The sequence below is a fragment of the Bombus pascuorum genome, chromosome 1 (assembly GCF_905332965.1).
Source record: "Bombus pascuorum chromosome 1, iyBomPasc1.1, whole genome shotgun sequence".
Lineage (NCBI taxonomy): Eukaryota > Metazoa > Arthropoda > Insecta > Hymenoptera > Apidae > Bombus > Bombus pascuorum.
In genome coordinates, this window is record NC_083488.1 from 5,745,133 (window position 1) to 5,765,304 (window position 20,172).

The window sequence follows — 20,172 nt, forward strand, 5'->3', positions numbered from 1 at the left end:
CGCGTCTTGACTGGGCAGAAGAATGAATACTACGCTTGTTATGCGCAACTACACTTGCGCAGGATTCTATCGGCTGCGCTAACCTATGGCGGGAACATTTCAATTTCAGTAAAAAAGTATTTAGGTTTTCCAGCAATTTATATAATAGAACATTGCGTCAAACCGTAAGATGTATTTAATATTATATATAATTTTCGCAGGACTCTGTCGGTTGCGCGATATATAGTTTATATGGGAACAATTCAATTCGAATAAAATGATAAAATAATAAATTGATAAAATAAGATTTATTTTTCTTATTAATTCTACAAAGTAGAATGCTAAATTAAATAGTAAGATTAATTTTTGTATAATATATTACATATATATAATTGTTATTATATTTTAGAAATAATATGATATAAATAATGTAACTGTTATTTTTTCTCTGATTGATTAGTGCTAGAAAAGCTAAAATTTTCGTGAATTAACGGTATTAATTTAATCATAAGTGCTGCTTCTACCTCGTGTGAATTTTCCACGTTTAACATAGAAAAACAATTTTCCTTGAACTCAATGTTTGAACTATGTTTAATTACATTTGATAGGGCAATAGCAAGCACGTGACATGATCTGTAATGGTTATCAAGTGTAATATAATTGCTGTATAAGATGTTTTTGTTAATATGAACCATAAATTTTATATGGAAATTGAATTGCTGTAATAAAATTATTTCGCTCAATATAATATTCGTGAATTTTTCTCTATCAGAGAAAATTAGTTTATCCTGTAACATGTAAAGATAAAAGTTTATATAAATAGATGTATGAATGACCACAATATAATATAAACACTTCAGTAGGCTAGCAATGTCAGAAAATATATTGATATCATCTATAAAATATTGCATACCTTAATTACAAAAGATAAGTAGGCTTTCTGATAGAGGAAATTGATAAGATTTACGTTTTTCTTACTATGCACCAATGATAAACGATTAGACACGAAATATATATCTAGTGTTTCCTGAGAGTCACTATATTCGTTCTGACTACATACTGTAGCAATTACTGAATTTTTAAAAACGGTGTTTGTGGTAATGAAGTTCCAAAATATTTCACGTGAAAATGATAAAACATCATTTATAGATTGTCCATAATTTGTGATTTGTATCGTATAATACATTGTGTCATTTTTCACTAATGTAACATCTATATAACTGTATTTCACTTTCTCAAGTGAAGACCTGGTGTTCCATTCTTCAAAACATCTTAATATCTATTTTACATAAAATATAAAACTTAAGAAACTGTTTACGAATCGAAAATAATAAAAAGAACGTAACAAGGTTATATAATACATAAAAATTATGCTACTTTCAAAGGACACGGATTAAAATATTTAGTTAGCAAACCAACGAATATTATCATAACTGTTTCAGATAATTCTATAAATCGCTACTTTAGTATGGTTACCGTAACAAAGCGTACTTTTTTAACAATATTTACGAGTAAATTCGTGTCCCACATAATGGTATTCATAATCACGGATAAATGGATTTGAAACTACCGGTACTGTGGGATCCTGACCTCTAGGTACAAAACACAACACTGGAAGGTTCTTCCCTACCGATAAAGGAACCTTCGTTATATAGAAATCAACAGTGGGACCTAAAGGTGGTGTGGTGTCGGTATATGAATTCTTTATGTTGTACCACAGTGTACGTGCCTTAGCGGAAGTAAAAAAATCCATGTTTAAAAGGTGACAATAATTTCCTATGTTGTGATCGACTGTGTTCGGTCGTTACAAAACTATAACCGGGCCAAGGCAGTGCCGTGTAACATTTTTTCGTGACGAATAACGAATAGAAGCATATCGAATGACAGAACACGGAGGGACAGACAAACCTAACCTCAATGAAGAGCGTGCTACTCCTCCACCGCGAAAGATTCGTCACCGGTAAGTTCCTAGATTTTCATTTTTATATGGGTCTCGGTGCTTTTCATTGAAAATTACCCAAAAATAAGATGAAAAATTTCCATATACGAGTAGCGTTTAGAGTTGTATTCGTATACATTGGTTGGTGACGCGTGTTACTTGGATACACCACACGGTTTCCACCAACCAATCAAAATAGAGTATACGTCGCCTGACTCGCCAATCAACCAATCAGAACGGTCTGTCAATTTTTTGATTACCTTGTGTGAAAATCTATAGAATTTGTTACCGCTAAATATACGTAACTATCGTACAATACAATATGAATAAAAACTTCATCCGTTTATTATGCGAAGTATTGGATTCTTGTATTAAAATTTTGAGGAATCGTATACGCTATAATACGTTTATTAAATAAAAAAACATACACTTCCGTGTGCCTATGTAGTGCTTCGTAAAACTAAAATACGCTAATAGCTGATACGAATTCACAGACGATAAGTTAATTTATCTATAAACTGATATTCGTATAACTATTTCATTCCAGCTTGACAATTTATATTTTACCCTTTATTCGTAGATATTACGTTTGTTAGCGTTATAGAGCGTCATTGAATTTATTTATATTTCATAATTGATGATACACGATATCTATTGATCGTCGATTCTTGCGATAAAGTAATAGCTTTTTAAAGATCTTTTCTTTCTCTATCGACACTTTCGGTTTGTATCTTTTCATTTAGTTCAAATGTTATATGCTATTGTGCATGGTGAACGGGAAAATTGTATAAATAAAAGAAGACCAAGAATGCAAGGAAGCATTCGAATCGAAGATATCAAAAGATAAATTGTGGGAAAAAATGATAGAATGTTTCGCATATTAGTACACGAAGTTTTATAGTTATCAATTGTAATACCCGCGTTGTCGATTATGCAATAGATGATACTGCACTTATCAATGAACGACATTTTACGTATCATGCGATTTTATAAAATCCTATATTCACGTGATCGATGACCTTGATAGTCAATCTTTTTGTTGCATTATTAAATATGATATCTAGTATCGTGCTAATTATATCTCTAATTTTTCGTCGATCAGTTGATTAAATTGTATACATGTATATAAATATTATTTTTAAAAAGATCGATTCAACTGTCATTAATTATGGTGGATAAGTTTCTACAATTACAAAACATATTTAGAAGAAACATGTTTAACTATTTTTATGGAAACAGATTGATCTGAAAATACAAAAATATTTGAATATAAAAATATCTCGCGCTACTGTATATTACATATGTTAGCATTTTGATCGTGATTATTTGAGGTTGCTTGTCTTAAGATTATGTCAAGAACCTACTTACATTCAGAATAATTATTGTCCATCAGCTTTTCGTACGTGCGATATATATTTTATCGATATCATAAAACTGTCCCTACTGTCTCTAAATTACAAATTTCACAAGACAATTGGATATACTGTAGGTATATTTCGAAACGGTCAAAGGTTCTCATCCCCTCTACGTTATTCCCTATCATTCTCACACTATGAAACTGCTGATAATGTTAATAAAAAGCGTTCCCTTATTAATGTTATCAGCAACAAGTTGTTTGTATTGTATATATAACATTATTATGAGATTATTGTCAAATATAATTTAATCTTATAACTTCGTACGTGTGATTAAAGTTATTGACGTTATACATACTTGACGATCGCATTTTAATCTATAGTTTTTTGCAGTTACTGTTTTTATTTTTTGCGCAATTAGTCAATTATTAAGCTATATTTTTGCGTAAAAACATTTTATACCGTGTATAAAAAAATTGTATAGTATGAAATAGGATTTATAAAATGTTTTTCTCTCTTCCTAAATCTAAAAACTGACGGATTACGCTGAGAAATTTCATTTCTAATTTAATTTCTAATATCGCTTAGGCAAAACAAAAAGAAAAAAGGGCAAAACAAACAAAGAAGAAAGAAAAGAGGAGCGTTGTTGACGAGCTAGCGAACGTGACAATAAGTTTACGTTTAGGTTGAGAATATTATCACGATAGACCTCGTTAGATAGACGATTTGTACATTACTGATACATAATCAGGCAAGCACGTTCTCGGTTAGTTGTCGGATTTGTGATTTAACATCATACGATTCTTCGTAGAAGTCACGAATCGAGCACGCGGCACTCGCGGTCAAAATCTTCTCCGTCTCGATTAACTATCATCAAAGCATTTCTCTCTTTCGGCTGATAAACGGACAACTTTTTTCCGATCAAAATAGCGAACACGTACAGACTTATCGTCGACAAAGCCAAGCATTCATTTTAATGTGAAGTACGAAATGATGTTGATCTCTAAGCGCAATGATTCTAACTCCGCAAACGGAATATCTAATGTCAATAAAATCCGAAAAATTCCTAAACAGAATTCCCGTATAATTTGATTACGTAAATTTATTAATATACTGTAACGCTACAAATGAATTACGTATTTTACGATAAGTGACGAAAGAATGTTACTTGTATTCGTAAATGAAAGTTTGTGACAAAGTTATAGATTTGCAAGTTACAGAATTAAAGAATTCCTAAGCAAAACTTCATACATCGTTTAGTTAAGTAAAAACTGACGATATTACTGTCTAGTACGAAGTAATATAAAAATGAATAATAATGGAAATGAATTTTTATTTTCAAGTACACAAGGAAAAAGTAAATAAATTGGAAGTTTGTGAGAAAATTTGCGAAATAATTTCACAGCAGATTTACCACGATTAATCGAAGATACCAGAAGCTTCGTTTTCGAAATAATTAATAACTAGATCGATATCGAATATGAAAATCGGTTATCGTGATAGTACTTTGCGAAGAAATCGCAGAGATTTTTTTATATTTTCTCCAACGTAAAATAATAACAAATAATATATCAGAATAATAACAAAGAACAACGTGAAATAATATATCGAATAATACAGATAAATATACCGCATGACTCAAGTTACATAATCTTATATGTAGAATACCAATCCATAATATGTCTGGATATACGCATTTACATCGTACGTTTGACTATACTTATACACGTGGACGTCACCAGATCGTGTGAATAACACTTACGTCCTTCCTCCTCGTGGTGTAATGTCCATATCGGTCTCTCCATTACATATTACATGCGTAGCTATCATTACGTTTTTAACGATCGGGACCCATTAAGATGTTGACAACACCGATTAAAAGAAAAAAAGACAACACCGGAAAACAAGGAAACTCATTTCCGTTTCAGAAGACCGAATAACACTGTTGGACTTACATTTACAAGATAATAACAATTATCGGCGAACAAATCAAAATATAGTTCGTTAAAGAATTGGCGAAAGTGACGCGAAAATAGAAAAACGAAGGGACGAATGCGAAGAAGCGAAAGGACCGGGAACCACAACGTGTGTAAAACAATTTGCGTAACACTGATCTTCCAAGATAACAAACTTAAAGTTAGCGTTGGTAAAACCGTGGATAGACTGTAGAGGCTACGAGAGAAGTTATAAGAGCCTTTAATTGTAAAGCTAATCGTAAGGTGAGTCAACTAGAACAACAGGAAGGAGCAAGCACACTAATATACTATCCGTCTGTTCGTCGATAATACCACAAAGCACTGAAACATACTGAATAAAAGTCGCTGTCAAACGAATCATCGATCATCGAACGGACGAAGAAAAGCAAACGACGAACGATCGTATCGGTCTTCCTAGCGAAATTCCTTTGTTTTAAAGTAAACCCGGTGGCAAGGAAAGCGTACTTGAAAAAAAGAGCCGGTTAATTCGAAACAAATTAGATATCGATGGAAACGATGAAAAAGCGAGGAAAGAAACTAAGCACGCGTGTCAATCACATTTAGTGACCCGCACAAAAATTCTGACCATCGGACGCGATATCGGCTTGGATTGAGAACGCGTTACCGCGAAAAGTTCAGTGGAAACAAACACAGTGTCGTCGATGTCTGACGACCTCTGAACCTTGTCGTCCGGTTTCTTCTTTTTCTCTCTCCCCCCTCCCTCCCTCCCCCTCTCTCTTTTTTCTCTTATTTTTCCTTCTTATTTCTTTTCCTTCGTATCGTTTCAACTCCGTGTACGCACGAGGCAATCTATATACTCCATTCGACTCGTATTTCGACGCCAACCGATTTCCTCTTCTCCGTGTAAGTCGCGTTACGTTGACGAAGGGGCGCGGTGTCGGTAGGAACAACGTGTGCACGCTAGTGCGTCGTCGTATCTCCTTTCGCGCTTGCCGTCGTGTAATACGAAGTAGTAATAGAAGCGCGACGATGACGAGGGCACGTCGTACGATTGCCTGATCGCGTTGCTAGGAATCTACGGAACCAGGCGAAACCTAATCGCGAGTGATCTTCTCTCGAACGAAATTTATCTACGATATAAACATACAGAAGGAATTCTTTGATATAAAGCATAGAAATAGAAAAGATATAGAGTTTCAAACGAGGAGCCTCTTTCTCTCTTTCAATATTTCGTTGGTTTACCTGTTGCTTGTCGTGGAAAATCGTCAAGCACCAGAAAGGATCATAGAGGAGGACTCACGCAATAGGATAGCGGCGGAAAGTTGGCGGGAAAAGTTCGTCGACACGAAGAACGCAAATATCCAGAGATCAAACTGTCACCTGGTATGATTCGAGGTCTTCTGGATACTTTTTTCGGTACATTGATGATCTCCTAAAATCGTTGGAACACAGTAACTCGTGATGAACACGCGTTCTCCCTGAAGCGTTTCGACGAGTTTCACCGTGATCCGCTTGGAATATTAATCGGACTTTGATATCTGTGTTCGGTCTGTATAATTCTCGAAATTTATCTCCAATTGTATATATATATAAATATCGTAAGGTGTGATAGATTTTGAAAAATGGAATAGAATTATTAGAAAAATACGTACCGGTTTGAAAGCGCAAAGTTCGTTATGTAAAAATTTAGACGTATATAAAGTTCATGAATATTGCACGGTTTATTCGAGGTCAGTTAAAAAGTTGGAAATTTCATACGCCTCGAAATTCATTCTGATCTCATACGAAAATTAAGTTTACCGAGAGTTCTTCCGTTCTTCGATCTTAATTTTCATCTTGAACGATTTTGATACGAAAAAGATATTATACAATTACATCGGTAAACTTCAAGGTTCGTGCAACGTTCCATTCCTGGTTTCAGTTCGCCACGAATAGCTTCTGCACAACCGCACGAACGTATCCGTGTCCTATATATCGGTAAGGGGTGAAACGTTCGAAACGGATATTTGGTTAAATAGAAAGTGCGTGTGTTTTCGTTTAATTTAATTCGCTCTATCATTTTTCTGCTTACCGAACTTTAAAATCTGAATGATATAATTTTTAATCGCAATAATAGTAGCAATAATAAAGATCGGAAAACCTACGTAACGTTGGAAGAAAGCAATAGAGAATAATGAAAATTGTATCGTCGATTGAAGAGATTAATAAATATAACAAGGACGAAACAAAGCGTGGAGAAAAACTTACCAAGTAAATTCTCGATGATTTTTCTAACTTCAATGTCGCTGCGCGATTCAACAGGAAGTATTCGAACATGACATAATTGAAAATGAAAACAATGTGTTACGTTTAGAGACGTAAGTCCTTTAAACTTACGCGAAGGATATTTTGCACGATTTCTAAAACAAACAACATATTACGACGATACTTTGAAAATTTTAGAGAAAACGAAAGAAACACGTGTTTAGCTGCGAAATCAAATTTCGAGAGAAAAAAGAAAACGATCTTGCGATGTATCGAATTTTACGTTCTGCTTTCTTTTACAAAAATACAAAAAGTGAGAAGGAGTAGAAAATGCGATTTTATTGCGTTCGTCCCTTACGGACTTCCATGAAAACGCACGAACTTTCCGTTTAACATAGTAAGAACGTGAGCCCCAAAGACAAATTTTCGGTAAAGGGTCCTTCACCTGATCCTCCGAAATTCTTTCAAGGTTTTGTTCAAGCTCGACAAAGTGTTCCCTCCGCAGTTCTTCTCATTGCCCCCGTTTTCGTTGGCTTCACGTTTGCTGTAATAGCACGCCGATACATTCACTTTGGACCTATTTTCACGGATCGAGCTCAGCAAGGGTGGTGGGCTGACATTATACCAGCAATTCGTTTCTTAAACTTTGGTAGAGGAAACGAGGGTGAGTAATCAGGCTTCCTCGAAATTTGGGTTCGCCTCGTGAGCGCTTCCTTTTTTTTTTATTTTTCTCTTGGTTTTGCCCTGCTTCTGATTCGTCTTCGTTAGTGTTTTTATTAGAGATGGGTGTTTGTAAGGACGCAAAATGCTTGTATCGTTCGCCTCGGGATAAATTTGAAAAAAAAGGTGGAATTTTTGGCCCGCGAAGAACCTGTTTTTTTCTTATAAACGATATCGATGAATCGATCACGAGTAGTCTAATAAAAACTAACTCGTTGGTCTATCACGAGCCAAGTAAAACTAAATTCGTGTTGTCACAATATTATCGTAAGTCACGCGTGAAAATTATTATTTAGCTGGTCTTGAAGAACTTCGAATTACGAAGACAACTTCGAGAACCTGTAATTTCCCGAGATTTGAGGAGCTCCAAGATTCCGAGCTTTCGCGCGTTCTATACCCACTTTCCACTTTGTTCGATGGTTTGGACTAATCGTTTTTAGTGGTTTTGGTATTAATAATTTCCTTTTGTAGTGGTATTTTCCACTTTTCGCTCGAATCTCGAAAACAACGGAAAATACGGTTTACCAAATGTAACTAATCATCATCGACGAAGCACCGAGTACTAACAAATTGCTAATCTATGTGAACATTCAGGTGCTTCTTGAAAGTTTATTCATGAATTTAAAGAATGTCAGTGTATTGTAAACACGATAAAGGTCGTATCAGTGGTGACGTACGATGAGCGAGAATGGTTCGATTGAAAGCTTTAACGCGGTTTACGTTGCCTGGCGATACTGGCGTTATTGTTCTTATCAATATTGTATTCGGTTGTACGAAAATCTCGTAGCGAAACTTCACCGATCCACCGAATATCGAAGCTTGTTGACACAATGGATAATTGATCGTTTAAATAACTTCGTGACCTCTGTGAAATATATGAACCGTTCAGAAGCCACGGAAAAGCGACGACGCTATAAACGCTGCTCTTCTTAAGTTTGGTCTTTTCGCGACGAATGAACTCATGGAAGAAGCATTTGTTTCTTGAAAATCCAGCGTCGATCGTGTTCTTACACCATTGCAAATCAAAAAATTATCAGAAGTGGCGCTGAACAATTTGAGAACAACCTTCTTAGAGGCATGTGCACTTACACTAAATATCTTATGGCTTTCATGTACGTTCTCACGTTTATTTCATATTACATAACAGTATAACGGTGGTATTTGTGTTTTATTACAGTGTGATTGAAATTTCAAAATGTTTCGTATAACACGACTTAACGTGTTCGTGAAAGCTTTCGAGTGTTCGAATACTTTCGCGAGCTACCGTATACCATACATCGTATAATATTAGAATTAATCATAACCACAATAATAACAACATTAATCATAACCGCCATAATATTCAAATTAATTATAACATCTCACGAAATTTACGTCTTCGTACTATCAATTTGCATGTTTACCATATTTCATCTAGCTTTCGACGAAGTTGGTCGTCTGGTTGGAATTTCCGAATCATTACGTATGCAAACGAGAAGCGCGTGCTGGGTCGGATCACCCGGAATACAATTGCTTGATGAAGAAATGCTTCTCTCGTGTTTTTCGTTATTATTGTTTGGGAACTGCATGCGGCTTATTTGGCATGACCACATCTTCTCTTGGCCACGTCACTTGGATCTTTTGCCTACGAGCTACGGGATATACTCGACGCGATTCAATTGAGGGCCACTCGCAACAGAATCTGTCGCAAAAAGTTCCAACGATTTGCACGGAAGCTTATCGAGGACGTTATATTTCCACGAAGGAAGAAACACCGCGTGAAACGCTTCGATAGATAAATTAACAAAAAAAAAAAAAAAAAAAACTGATCAACGTTAACGTCAAAGATTGCAAATAGATGTAAATAAAATTGATAAGAATGTAAAGTCAAAGAAATTTGCAATGCATATAGATGGTATTAATAAGATTTAAGATCGAAGCTTGCGATAAATGTGAACAAAATTGATAAATTTTACGATCGATGCGTACGAATTAATAACACGGTAACGACGTGAAAAATGAACGATATAAGAGCTGTTGAATGTTTAAAGAGTGGCCCTTGGTGTTAAAACGGCAAAGCGGAAAAGAGACTCGCGAGCTGCTATGGGGAGAACGCGATAGCGAATTTCTAAAACTCGCTGGCCACGAGATTTACTCGCAAAGGACGTTGAATTCTCTTTAAAATATGGCCGATCTTGAATGAAACGAAACACATTTTGAAGGTAACATTGACAGAGAGGCAGACGACAAGGAGAATTCGGAACAGGACGTGAACAGATCCAACGATTCGAGCAGCACCATGTCGGAAAATCCAGTGAGCTTCGTCGTCGGGGAGCCTGACAATGATCGCAGCGAGGAATTGGAGATCGAGGATAGCTTCCCATCCGAATCATACGATATTACCACAACCCAGGTGCAGCAGAATGCCATGGCGGGCTTGATCGAGCGCCGCAAGCGCCTCAGGTGATCTTTTTTTCCTACCCTTTTTTTTTTTTCTCTTTTTCTTGTATTTCCATTTAAACGATCAGGTAAAGCGAACAGGTAAATAGCATAATTGAAAATAAGAAACACGATGACCGAGAACGGTCACTCTCGTTGACGCGAACTTTTTGTATTAGATTTAAAGACTCGCCACGGATCCACGTGGATCTTATTAATATTCGATGGATAAACGATCGCGATAAGATTATTTATAGCCGAAGAATTATATTTTTTTATCTCAATTGGTGAAGAGATTGACGGAAAGGAAACGTTATAGATTTAAATGATTTAGATATTAGAGATTCGATAAAAAATGATAAGATAAAGTAACTAGCATAAATAAAAGTCTAACAAAGAAGATGTTATCGACATGGGAAATCTGTTCCAACGAAGAAAATACTATGTGTGTGTATATATATATATGGCGATAACTGTTATTGATTAATCCTGATAGATCTTCGATAGATCGATTCTTACGAGATTTATTCAAAGATCAGATCTTTCCGAATAACCGATAATGACTTTGAAAATTATTAAAAGGGAAGGGTTATTGTACAATGATGGATACCTTCTTTAAAAGGAGAATTCTTCCTTAAGAAGTTCTTCCGTTTTAAATGGAGACATCAGTGGTTAAGCCATGGGAAGTGTATACCACTGTATACGATTGTTTGTTGGGCACAGTTGCCCTGTGAACGGTGTCTATTCTTAAAAGACAATTACGCTTCACCATGACAATGATCTTTCAACGCTTCAGAAGGATGAATGAGAAGTTATTAAGATCGTGGACGATTAGGATTGATTCATCTTCCTGTACTGTTAGGAGAGATACAAACGGGACATGTTCGTTAGGCTAACGGAATGTTTCAAGTAGCATAGTAGTACGATTTATTCGATTTACACATAATTGTGAGCACTTTTCATTTACGAGGGCAACAAAATGTAGTCATATTTCTGACTCGAACGGTATTGAATATTTACGAGGATTTCATAACACGTAGAACTGTCTTTACGCATGAAATTCGTCATCTTTTTCTATTTGCCATATTTCATCATATACGTCATTCTTATATTTATCAGAAGATCGCAAGACAAAAAAAAAATTGTTTGTGAAATTTAGTTAATAATTACTAGTTTCAGAATGCAATAAAATAATTAAATTGCAATTTAACTGTTCTCAGAAATACTGATTGATATCTAATAATTAAGTAATTACGTAAGCTAAAGTTTAATTACCATATATTTTATGAGTAGATAAATATTCTGTTTATAAATTATTTATATTCCATTAAAATATCAAATTTCATTAGATAAAATGTTTGTACGTTTATATCTTAAAATATTATAAAACGTGTGTCTGTGTGTGTATTTATGGAAAATATACAGGCGGACAAATACATCGACCGTACATAATATATGTATAAAAACCTATAAAATATTCAAAGTATGGTGCAGTATGATTTTATCGAGTGTATAAAACAATTAATTTGCTTTAATCATATTCATAAAACTATAATATATGGTTTTTAGATGTTGCTTTGTTAAATGTTTCTAATTCTGTGCTTACAATTAAAACTAGTTATTCTGTCGTTTTCGTCAACTACATTTCGCAAACAAACCTTCTTATTTCGTGATCTTTAAAGTTAGGTCACGTTATATCACCATCGTTCCAATGCGTATTTAGTTAGAATTTCGTAAAATTTGGAACGGACCTTGAACAATTACTTCTGTATATGATAAAACGGGCTAATCGTTTTCTCAGCAAGCCGCAAACATTGATCATTACGTAATAATCGCATAAATTATTCATAATTGCATGTAACATTTATAAGGTAAAGAAAATAAATTTTACTTATAAGCTAATTAATAATTGTTCATATTTCACGAACAAATTATAGGGCATCATGATTATTTATTTCCGATATTTATCTTTCTAAACGTTACGCGTGTTCGTAGCGATGTACATTTCGATAGCGAGTAAGCTATAAATTACATATTATTGTAAAACAGTAAATGCTTTAACGTTATTATTATTACCATTTGTTGTTCCGAACGTGTGTTTCGGACGATAAATTTAAAGGTAATATATTTATTACGTTAGACACGTTGTATTACATTACGATATATGTTTAACGTCTGTAATATGTATTACGTAAAAATATATTACATCATAGACTATTAATCAATAAGCAGACGATATAAAAAAGCATGTTGCAATTTATTTGTATTTCGTATTTCACAATTAATGATATAAAAATAATAATCGACAAAGTAGTATATAAAATATTAACTTATTTTAATATTGAAAAAATATTATTAACCAGATTTTGCAAAGTTTACAATTACATCGTCTAAAATGTCTTGAAAATGTTATGAAAGAGAATTAGTGTTTCCCAATACGAAGTATGTCTTTGAATTAGATGAAACGAAACGAAACGAAAGACAATCGTAAGCGTGAAAGCTTTGAACTCCACGATATTTACAACTACTATTCAGCTGCTTTAAATTTTAAATAAAAGACGATGTTCATGAAACGTCGATTGTCAATGCTAAGCGACATCGTTACGAATGAAAATTGTAACGCTAATAACCATCTTTCATCGACGAACGTTAATAATTTTGGACTTCGTAATGTTGCACGATTATGTAATCGTGACGGTATGTTCAAAAAAAAGTAGAACACCTTGCAAATCTATCGGTTCACGTGATATTTGCTTTATTTAAATGAAATTTCCGTTCCTGACGACACGTTTATTTAAACTGAACTGTGCCCTGCAAGATGACAACTATTTTGCGACTCAGCGATTTACAAAAGACGTTTGCTTTTTTCCACGCCATTTACGTTAAGATTAGTACCGTAAAAAATTGACGAGGACTAAGTATTCTTATCTCTTTTTCTTTTTGTTACATCAACTATCGGTAAAACAAGTCATAAATGTTTGTCTAATTAACCGATGTTTAGTCTAATGTTTATGTAAATTTTCTCTTTTATTAAAAGTGAAAAAAAGAGCCTTTTCTAGCTTTTCACAAATTTATGGAGAATCGGTTCGCGAAGCGATCGCAATGAATTTCATGTTTGTTTATTCTTTACCGGGTACGTAAAATTTTTCCACAACTATTACGAAGTTCAACGTGAAACAATACGACAACAAAATTATGTATGGAAAGTGATTTCAACAGTAGCATTGAAAAATGCAACGACAATCTATCTAATTAAGTTTAACGTTTCATTACCGCCTCAGTAAGTATCATATTTCTTGGAGGCTGTATTCATCGCTATTTCAAAATACGACAAATGTGTTGTACTTACGTTTCTTTTAATGAAGGTTGATGGATTATCTACGTGCAATTTTCCAATTACTTCGTCACCATCGTCACTTGGCCTTAATTATTTAGTCTTTCATTATCCTTCTCTTAATCTCTACCAGCAAACAGCATATCCTAAATACGATAACATTTATAGAATGTGACCAGATTTATATAGTTACGTTGCACTTATGCACGTTGCTGTAATTACGATTATCGCATAACGTAACATGATATTATACACCTGTAACAGTACTTACATGCATTTGACTACTCCTTAGTCTCACAATCTTTGCTAGATACGCGTTAAATATCCTCTTCCTATAATTTTTGACACTTCTTCTAACATTATTTATATCGAAAATGTCATATATGATGGTAAAAAAAAAAAAAAAAAAAAAAAAAAAAAAAAAAAAAAAAAAAAAATAAGAAACTATCACAACCGTAAAGTAATCTTTTTTATTGAAATATACTTTTTGCAAATTAATCTGTTGGCTCGAATCGCCAGTATTCTCGACATAACGATATCTTTATCCACGAATCTTTTAAATTTCGAATTAAAATGAAACTTAATCTCAACTACGTGTACACTGTCTTCAATGATAAAGGAGTTGAAAACGACAACTCTGTAATTCACCACAGTTCTATGCGTACAGTAACGCGTTAAAAACGCACAAAGAAAAAAAAAGAAAAAGAAAAGAATTTTTCACCTAAAGACGCGGCGGGAAAATTTTTCCAAAGTGTATGGAATATCGAACGCTGAGTGCGAAAGTCAGAAGCGAAATAAAAGGAATCGCCCGCAAGTAACGAAATTTCGATTTGTCGAAAAACTACGTATGTCGTCGGTTTATCATCTGCCACGCGTGTTAATCGGCAAATTTTCAAATTGAACATCTCGGTTAAAGTTTAATGCGTACATAATACGTGTGAGATAACGAAAAATAACGAAAGCAAACAAAAGGGTGGTTTAAGGGACTAATCACGTTCAAGCGGTTAGCGAGTTTTCAGTTTGGAGCACGTTGCTTTCTTAAGCAACGTGTTACAAGGTAGGGGAACATCAGGTGAAAGGTATATAGCGTGCACGTTGCTACCTGTCAGTGGCCCACGAGTCTTCTAAGAATGCTGGGCAGGTAGTTAAGTTGCTTCCGAGCCAGGTGTGCGCGTCCTCTATTCAAGCGTTGTGATTGTGATCTGTGTCAAACATCAGTTTCACCGTACCCAAAACGATACATTCGTATCTAATTAATTTGATGAAAGACCCGCGGGGGAAGATCAATTGAAACATGTTAACACAAATACCAGTTGAGTATCCAAATCGATGATTTTTTCTTAAATCACGATTGAGATCGTGACCCGCATCCGAGGTCTGATTTCCATAAAAGGTCGATCGAAAGCATCGGTGGAAAGATCATCTGTGAAAGATAAAACGAAAAGTACAACTACCAGCTAACGGTTCTTCAAACTGACGATCATTTAATTCCCATTACGAACGTGATCTATATGAAACTTGGCGTTTACTATAGCGTACTAAAGCACAGATATTTGCATCTGGAGGACCTTACGAATGATCAATCGATAACACGAATACAAGTATCGATTGATAATTCACGATCGTTCGGTTTCCACGAAGAAATAATCGAGAAGTGGAACTATGACTCGCGATGTTTGCTCGACGATCGGTAACAAGTTCGAAGTTTCTTCTCGAGAGAAGAAGAAGTGAGATGAAAAAACGCAAAAAGATTTTCGTCGTCTTATTTTGACGTTTGGCGCGATTTACGTAAAATTAATGATTCATGGATATCGTAAATCATCGTTTTCCGTAGACTGCGGAAGGTTTCAGTTGTGTGTCGCGTAGACTGAAAGAATGCGAAGAAATAGCTTGTGCAGCTGAAAAATCGCGCATGGGACGCGATCGCGAATCGGAGACGAAGAGATCCGGTGAAAACGGAAATCTACGGTTGTTGACAAAACGCGTTAATCTGCGGGCAAGTTCGCGCGCATTTTGCATCGTGTGAACTCTAGCGATTCGATGAATATCACGGCAGATCGAGGCGTGTTTGAAAGAACGAGAGTACTCGACTTTGGCCTTGTGAACTGGTATTCCATCCAGAAGCAGTATCCACATCCTTCTTAGAAACGAAGGTCAGGTATCGTGCAGAGTAATTAAGTCGTAAAATAATATTTGCAAATGAAGAATACCGGACCGTTTGGAAGATCCAGGAACACGTTAGAAGAATATCGATCAACTGTTCTATTTGTTTGTAAAAATTGACCGAAAATAAGGAAAAAGGAATAAGAATAACGTGTACTCGTTCCGATTTTTCTTGTAATGGGAAATTACGTGTAATGTTACGTATAACTGAAGATACAACGGGCATAGAGCAAACCTGTGAATAAAAATAAAAAATTGTCCGTGATAAGTGCTGAATTAAATATTAGCAATTAGAATTGATTAGAAAAAAAAAAGATGGTCGAAGAAAATAAAATGAAAATTATGTAATCGAAGTTCTAAAACATTCGTTAATTCAAAATTCTAATCGAAAGCAAGATAATAAATTAAGTTTGGTCGTTGGGATAATGTGACGAATCGTACAAAATATTCTAAGATTTTGAAGTTTTTGTCATGGAGAAGATTGAATAGTAGGGAGGTACGAAATGAAACGCATAAAAAGATTCGTCTTGGCTCAAAGTACAGAGGAGGATCCGATTTGGAAGAGCTCCGACAACCTGATGCCTGGAATACTGAGAATGAACGGAGAAACGTCGATCGAAGAATCGGCCTGTACGCCGCAGCCATCCACCAACAACCAACAATCATCCACCGCCGGATTAACGTAATGCACTTTGTTGTCTTAACATCATCGAGTTATAACGGTTAATTCAACTAAACCCTCGATATAGTACGACTTTCCACTTGGCTCTTTTAATCCAAAAGATAATCAATCTCTCTGTTAATATTATTGGATCGTTTAGATTTCTTATCTAATTGCTTATTTTAATTTCAACTTTGCTTTATTTTATTTTAGTTATTCAGTATATTACTTTGATAAGTGCTATTGATGTTTCACGTCTGACAAGTATCATTTTCGATGGTCTCGTTGCACTAAAATATAGAAGACGAAGGAAAACTAACAAAACCTTGAAGTTCAATAATTTAATTCGAAGCTTCCTGAATTTTTTTTGGCCAACGACCGATTGAGAATTAAATCGATCAAGAAATTGGTTTGTCCATTAAAAGATTCGAAACGAACGAAAATCCACCTAACAATGAGATAGACTGTTAAAGAGGAGAAGAAAAAAATTAAACGTTTGAAACATATATTTTTTTTCAATTTGAATAAAGAGACACGAATTATAGTGAAACACGGCGTTTGGTGAACTAATTTTCTCTTCGTTCACGCACGCACACTATACATACTATATGTTCGCATTCATTTCGAATGTCGGTAACCTTCGTTTAATTTTCACTGACATTGTGATATTTCTCATCTTCGAGTTCTGGTTTCATCAACCGATTTAGATCATTGAAACGTAGTCTCGGACATAAGATAGCGAAAAGATCGATGCAGCATTGTTTTGTTGTAAATTCATGACTTCGCCCGTTGACCTTCGTAAAAAGCGGTCCTTGTTCGAACAAATGATCGCTGTGAGTTGTTGTTTCGCTGACTAGACGTTCGATACCTTAATAAAACAAGAAAAAGAATGACAAGGGAAGTATAAGTATATTTAGAAGTGTTTTCAGACGATACACTGGTAGAACAAGAATTTGAAGAACGCGTCATTGAATAATAAATTGTTTCGTAAATATTTGCGTATTAGAATATTCGATAGCTTGAAGCAATATGAATATATGAAAATAAATAAAGTATCTATGTAAATATGTATAATTAAGTTCCTGTTTAAATGAAAGAGATACCAGCTATTTGGTCGGTATAGGAAATACACCCTTGGACAAAAAGATAGCACATGTGTGCTATCATTAATTTCTCATAGATAGAGTCCGAATTTCCCAAGTTTGACGAATGGCATATAAACAGTACCTTGTAGTAATAAGGTATATGAGCTTGAAACTGTATCTTCGCTATTCCTCTTGTATTTATCAACAATGATTGTGAAATCCGGTCGGCGAAATGATAGCACACCAAGCATTTTGTTTCCATTCCTTAGTATTTCTGTGTATTCTGAGTGGTGTAGACGTAGTGAAAAGTAGAAGAATTTCATTAGAAACCTTACAAATTTCGATTCAAACAATGGGACGTGGAAAACAGCTAAATAGTGAAGAGATTCAAACAGTTTTGAAATTAAAGAAAGAAAACTTTACTATTTCTAAAATTGCAAAAGTTCTCAGTAGAAGTCGGAAAGTCATTTATAATTTACTGAAAGATGTAAATAATTATGGAACAAAAAAAAGCAGTGGGAGACCTTCCGCGATTAGTACTCGTGAAAAACGTGCAATTTTACGTGCCGCGTCAAATTCGCTTCTCACGTCACGTGAAATTGCAGAAAAAGTTGGCGTAAAAACTAATCCTCGGAATGTCAGACGTGTACTACAACAATCCGCGCACATAAAGCGGATGAAATTAAAACGAAGACCAGCTCTAAAGCAGATTCACAAGGAGCATCGATTATATTTTGCAAAAGAACATATACGGTGGAACAAGAAGTGGAGGAAAGTTATATTTACAGATAAAAAAAGATTTAATTTAGATGGCCCAGATGGATTCAATTTTTACTATCATGATGTAAGAAAAAAAAAATTGTCACAAATACGGCGTCAAATGGGTGGAGGTAGCATTATGCTTTGGGCAGGTATTGGGTATAACGGAAAGACTGATTTAATATCAATTCGCAGCAAGATGAATGCTATAACCTATCGTAATTTGATACAAAATCAAATTGCAAAGTACGCAACACATATTGCGAGACAAGATTTTATTTTTCAGCAAGATAATGCTGCAGTTCACACCGCTAAGGTTGTGAAAGAATATTTTTCAACAGAAAATATTGCAGTTTTGGACTGGCCTGCATGCTCCCCCGATTTAAACATAATCGAAAACTGTTGGAGTAAATTAAGCAATGCCGTTTATAGAGAAAATAGGCAATTTGAAAGTATTAATCAGTTAAAAAAGTGCCTTGAAGAGGAATGGAGAAATATATCGCTGGATTATATTAGAAAACTATATCGTTCTTTGCCGAAACGAATGCTGGAGGTGGTGGAGAATAAGGGAGGATCCACACATTATTAAATTTTAAAAGGTTTTTTATTTTTGTACAATTTAGTAGATAATAAACACTACAACTTTTGAAAGTGTGCTATCATTTCGCCGACCGGATTTCACAATCATTGTTGATAAATACAAGAGGAATAGCGAAGATACAGTTTCAAGCTCATATACCTTATTACTACAAGGTACTGTTTATATGCCATTCGTCAAACTTGGGAAATTCGGACTCTATCTATGAGAAATTAATGATAGCACACATGTGCTATCTTTTTGTCCAAGGGTGTATTTGTACAGTAATTCATTTCAGCAGAAATACCGTAGAACATCCGTTTATCGACAAAATTTTAAGAAATGAAAGATACCTGTATATTCGTACAAGTTTGCAGAACAATTTTCATGCAAAGAAGAACGTGATAGCTATTCCGTTCTGTGAAAATATTAATAGGTATTTAGCATTGGATAAAACGTAAATACGTAAAGATATTTTCAAAAATAATCTGCATCACAGTTCAGAGAAAAATGGGTTTGACAGACAATTTCATCCTGATGCGAGAAAACGATCCAAAGCGTAATGCTACTCATACGCGAGCGTGTATCTTCCATAATGTTTGGGGACCCTTAAAAATACCTAGACAGTGCTTATATATAAACATTATCGACAATATACGAGACTACCTGAAAGGAAAAATATGAAGTGACCAGAATTCATGGAGGAATGATTTACAGAGGACTCTTTCAGAAGAATAGAAAAATCTTTCAAATAGAATTCTCATTAGTTTATATAAATATATTCATACGATATAATCAAATACCTTATGATAAAATACCTTATAATAAAATCGAAAGCCTATTAAGTATGAAAATAATGAAACTTAATAATTTCCTCTTCTAGATATTGGATAAGCCTTTGCTAATTTCTGCCATTGAACTATAACAGCACGACTACTTATTACGCTTGTATTTTTGTCGTTTTTTAAATATTAATATTTTGCACAAAGGACACAGATATT

At 34.6% G+C, this 20,172-nt stretch overlaps 1 protein-coding gene across 11 annotated transcripts in view; it reads left to right on the top strand.

Moving 5' to 3' along the window:
* Positions 1–1,314: 1,314 nt before the first annotated feature.
* Positions 1,315–20,172, top strand: part of LOC132913808 (acetyl-CoA carboxylase) — a 29,649-nt gene continuing 10,791 nt past the window's right edge. The window contains exons 1-4 of one of the 11 annotated variants that reach the window (XM_060972390.1): positions 1,845–1,939; positions 6,481–6,626; positions 7,924–8,118; positions 10,376–10,616. In XM_060972390.1, the coding sequence (XP_060828373.1) occupies positions 6,596–6,626; positions 7,924–8,118; positions 10,376–10,616 (467 nt within the window). In that variant the 5' untranslated portion in view covers positions 1,845–1,939; positions 6,481–6,595. Of the gene's footprint in view, positions 1,940–6,142; positions 6,627–7,923; positions 8,119–10,375; positions 10,617–16,564; positions 16,772–20,172 lie in introns of those variants that run through there. The other 10 variants (XM_060972379.1, XM_060972400.1, XM_060972408.1 and 7 more) reach the window with 10 other exon arrangements.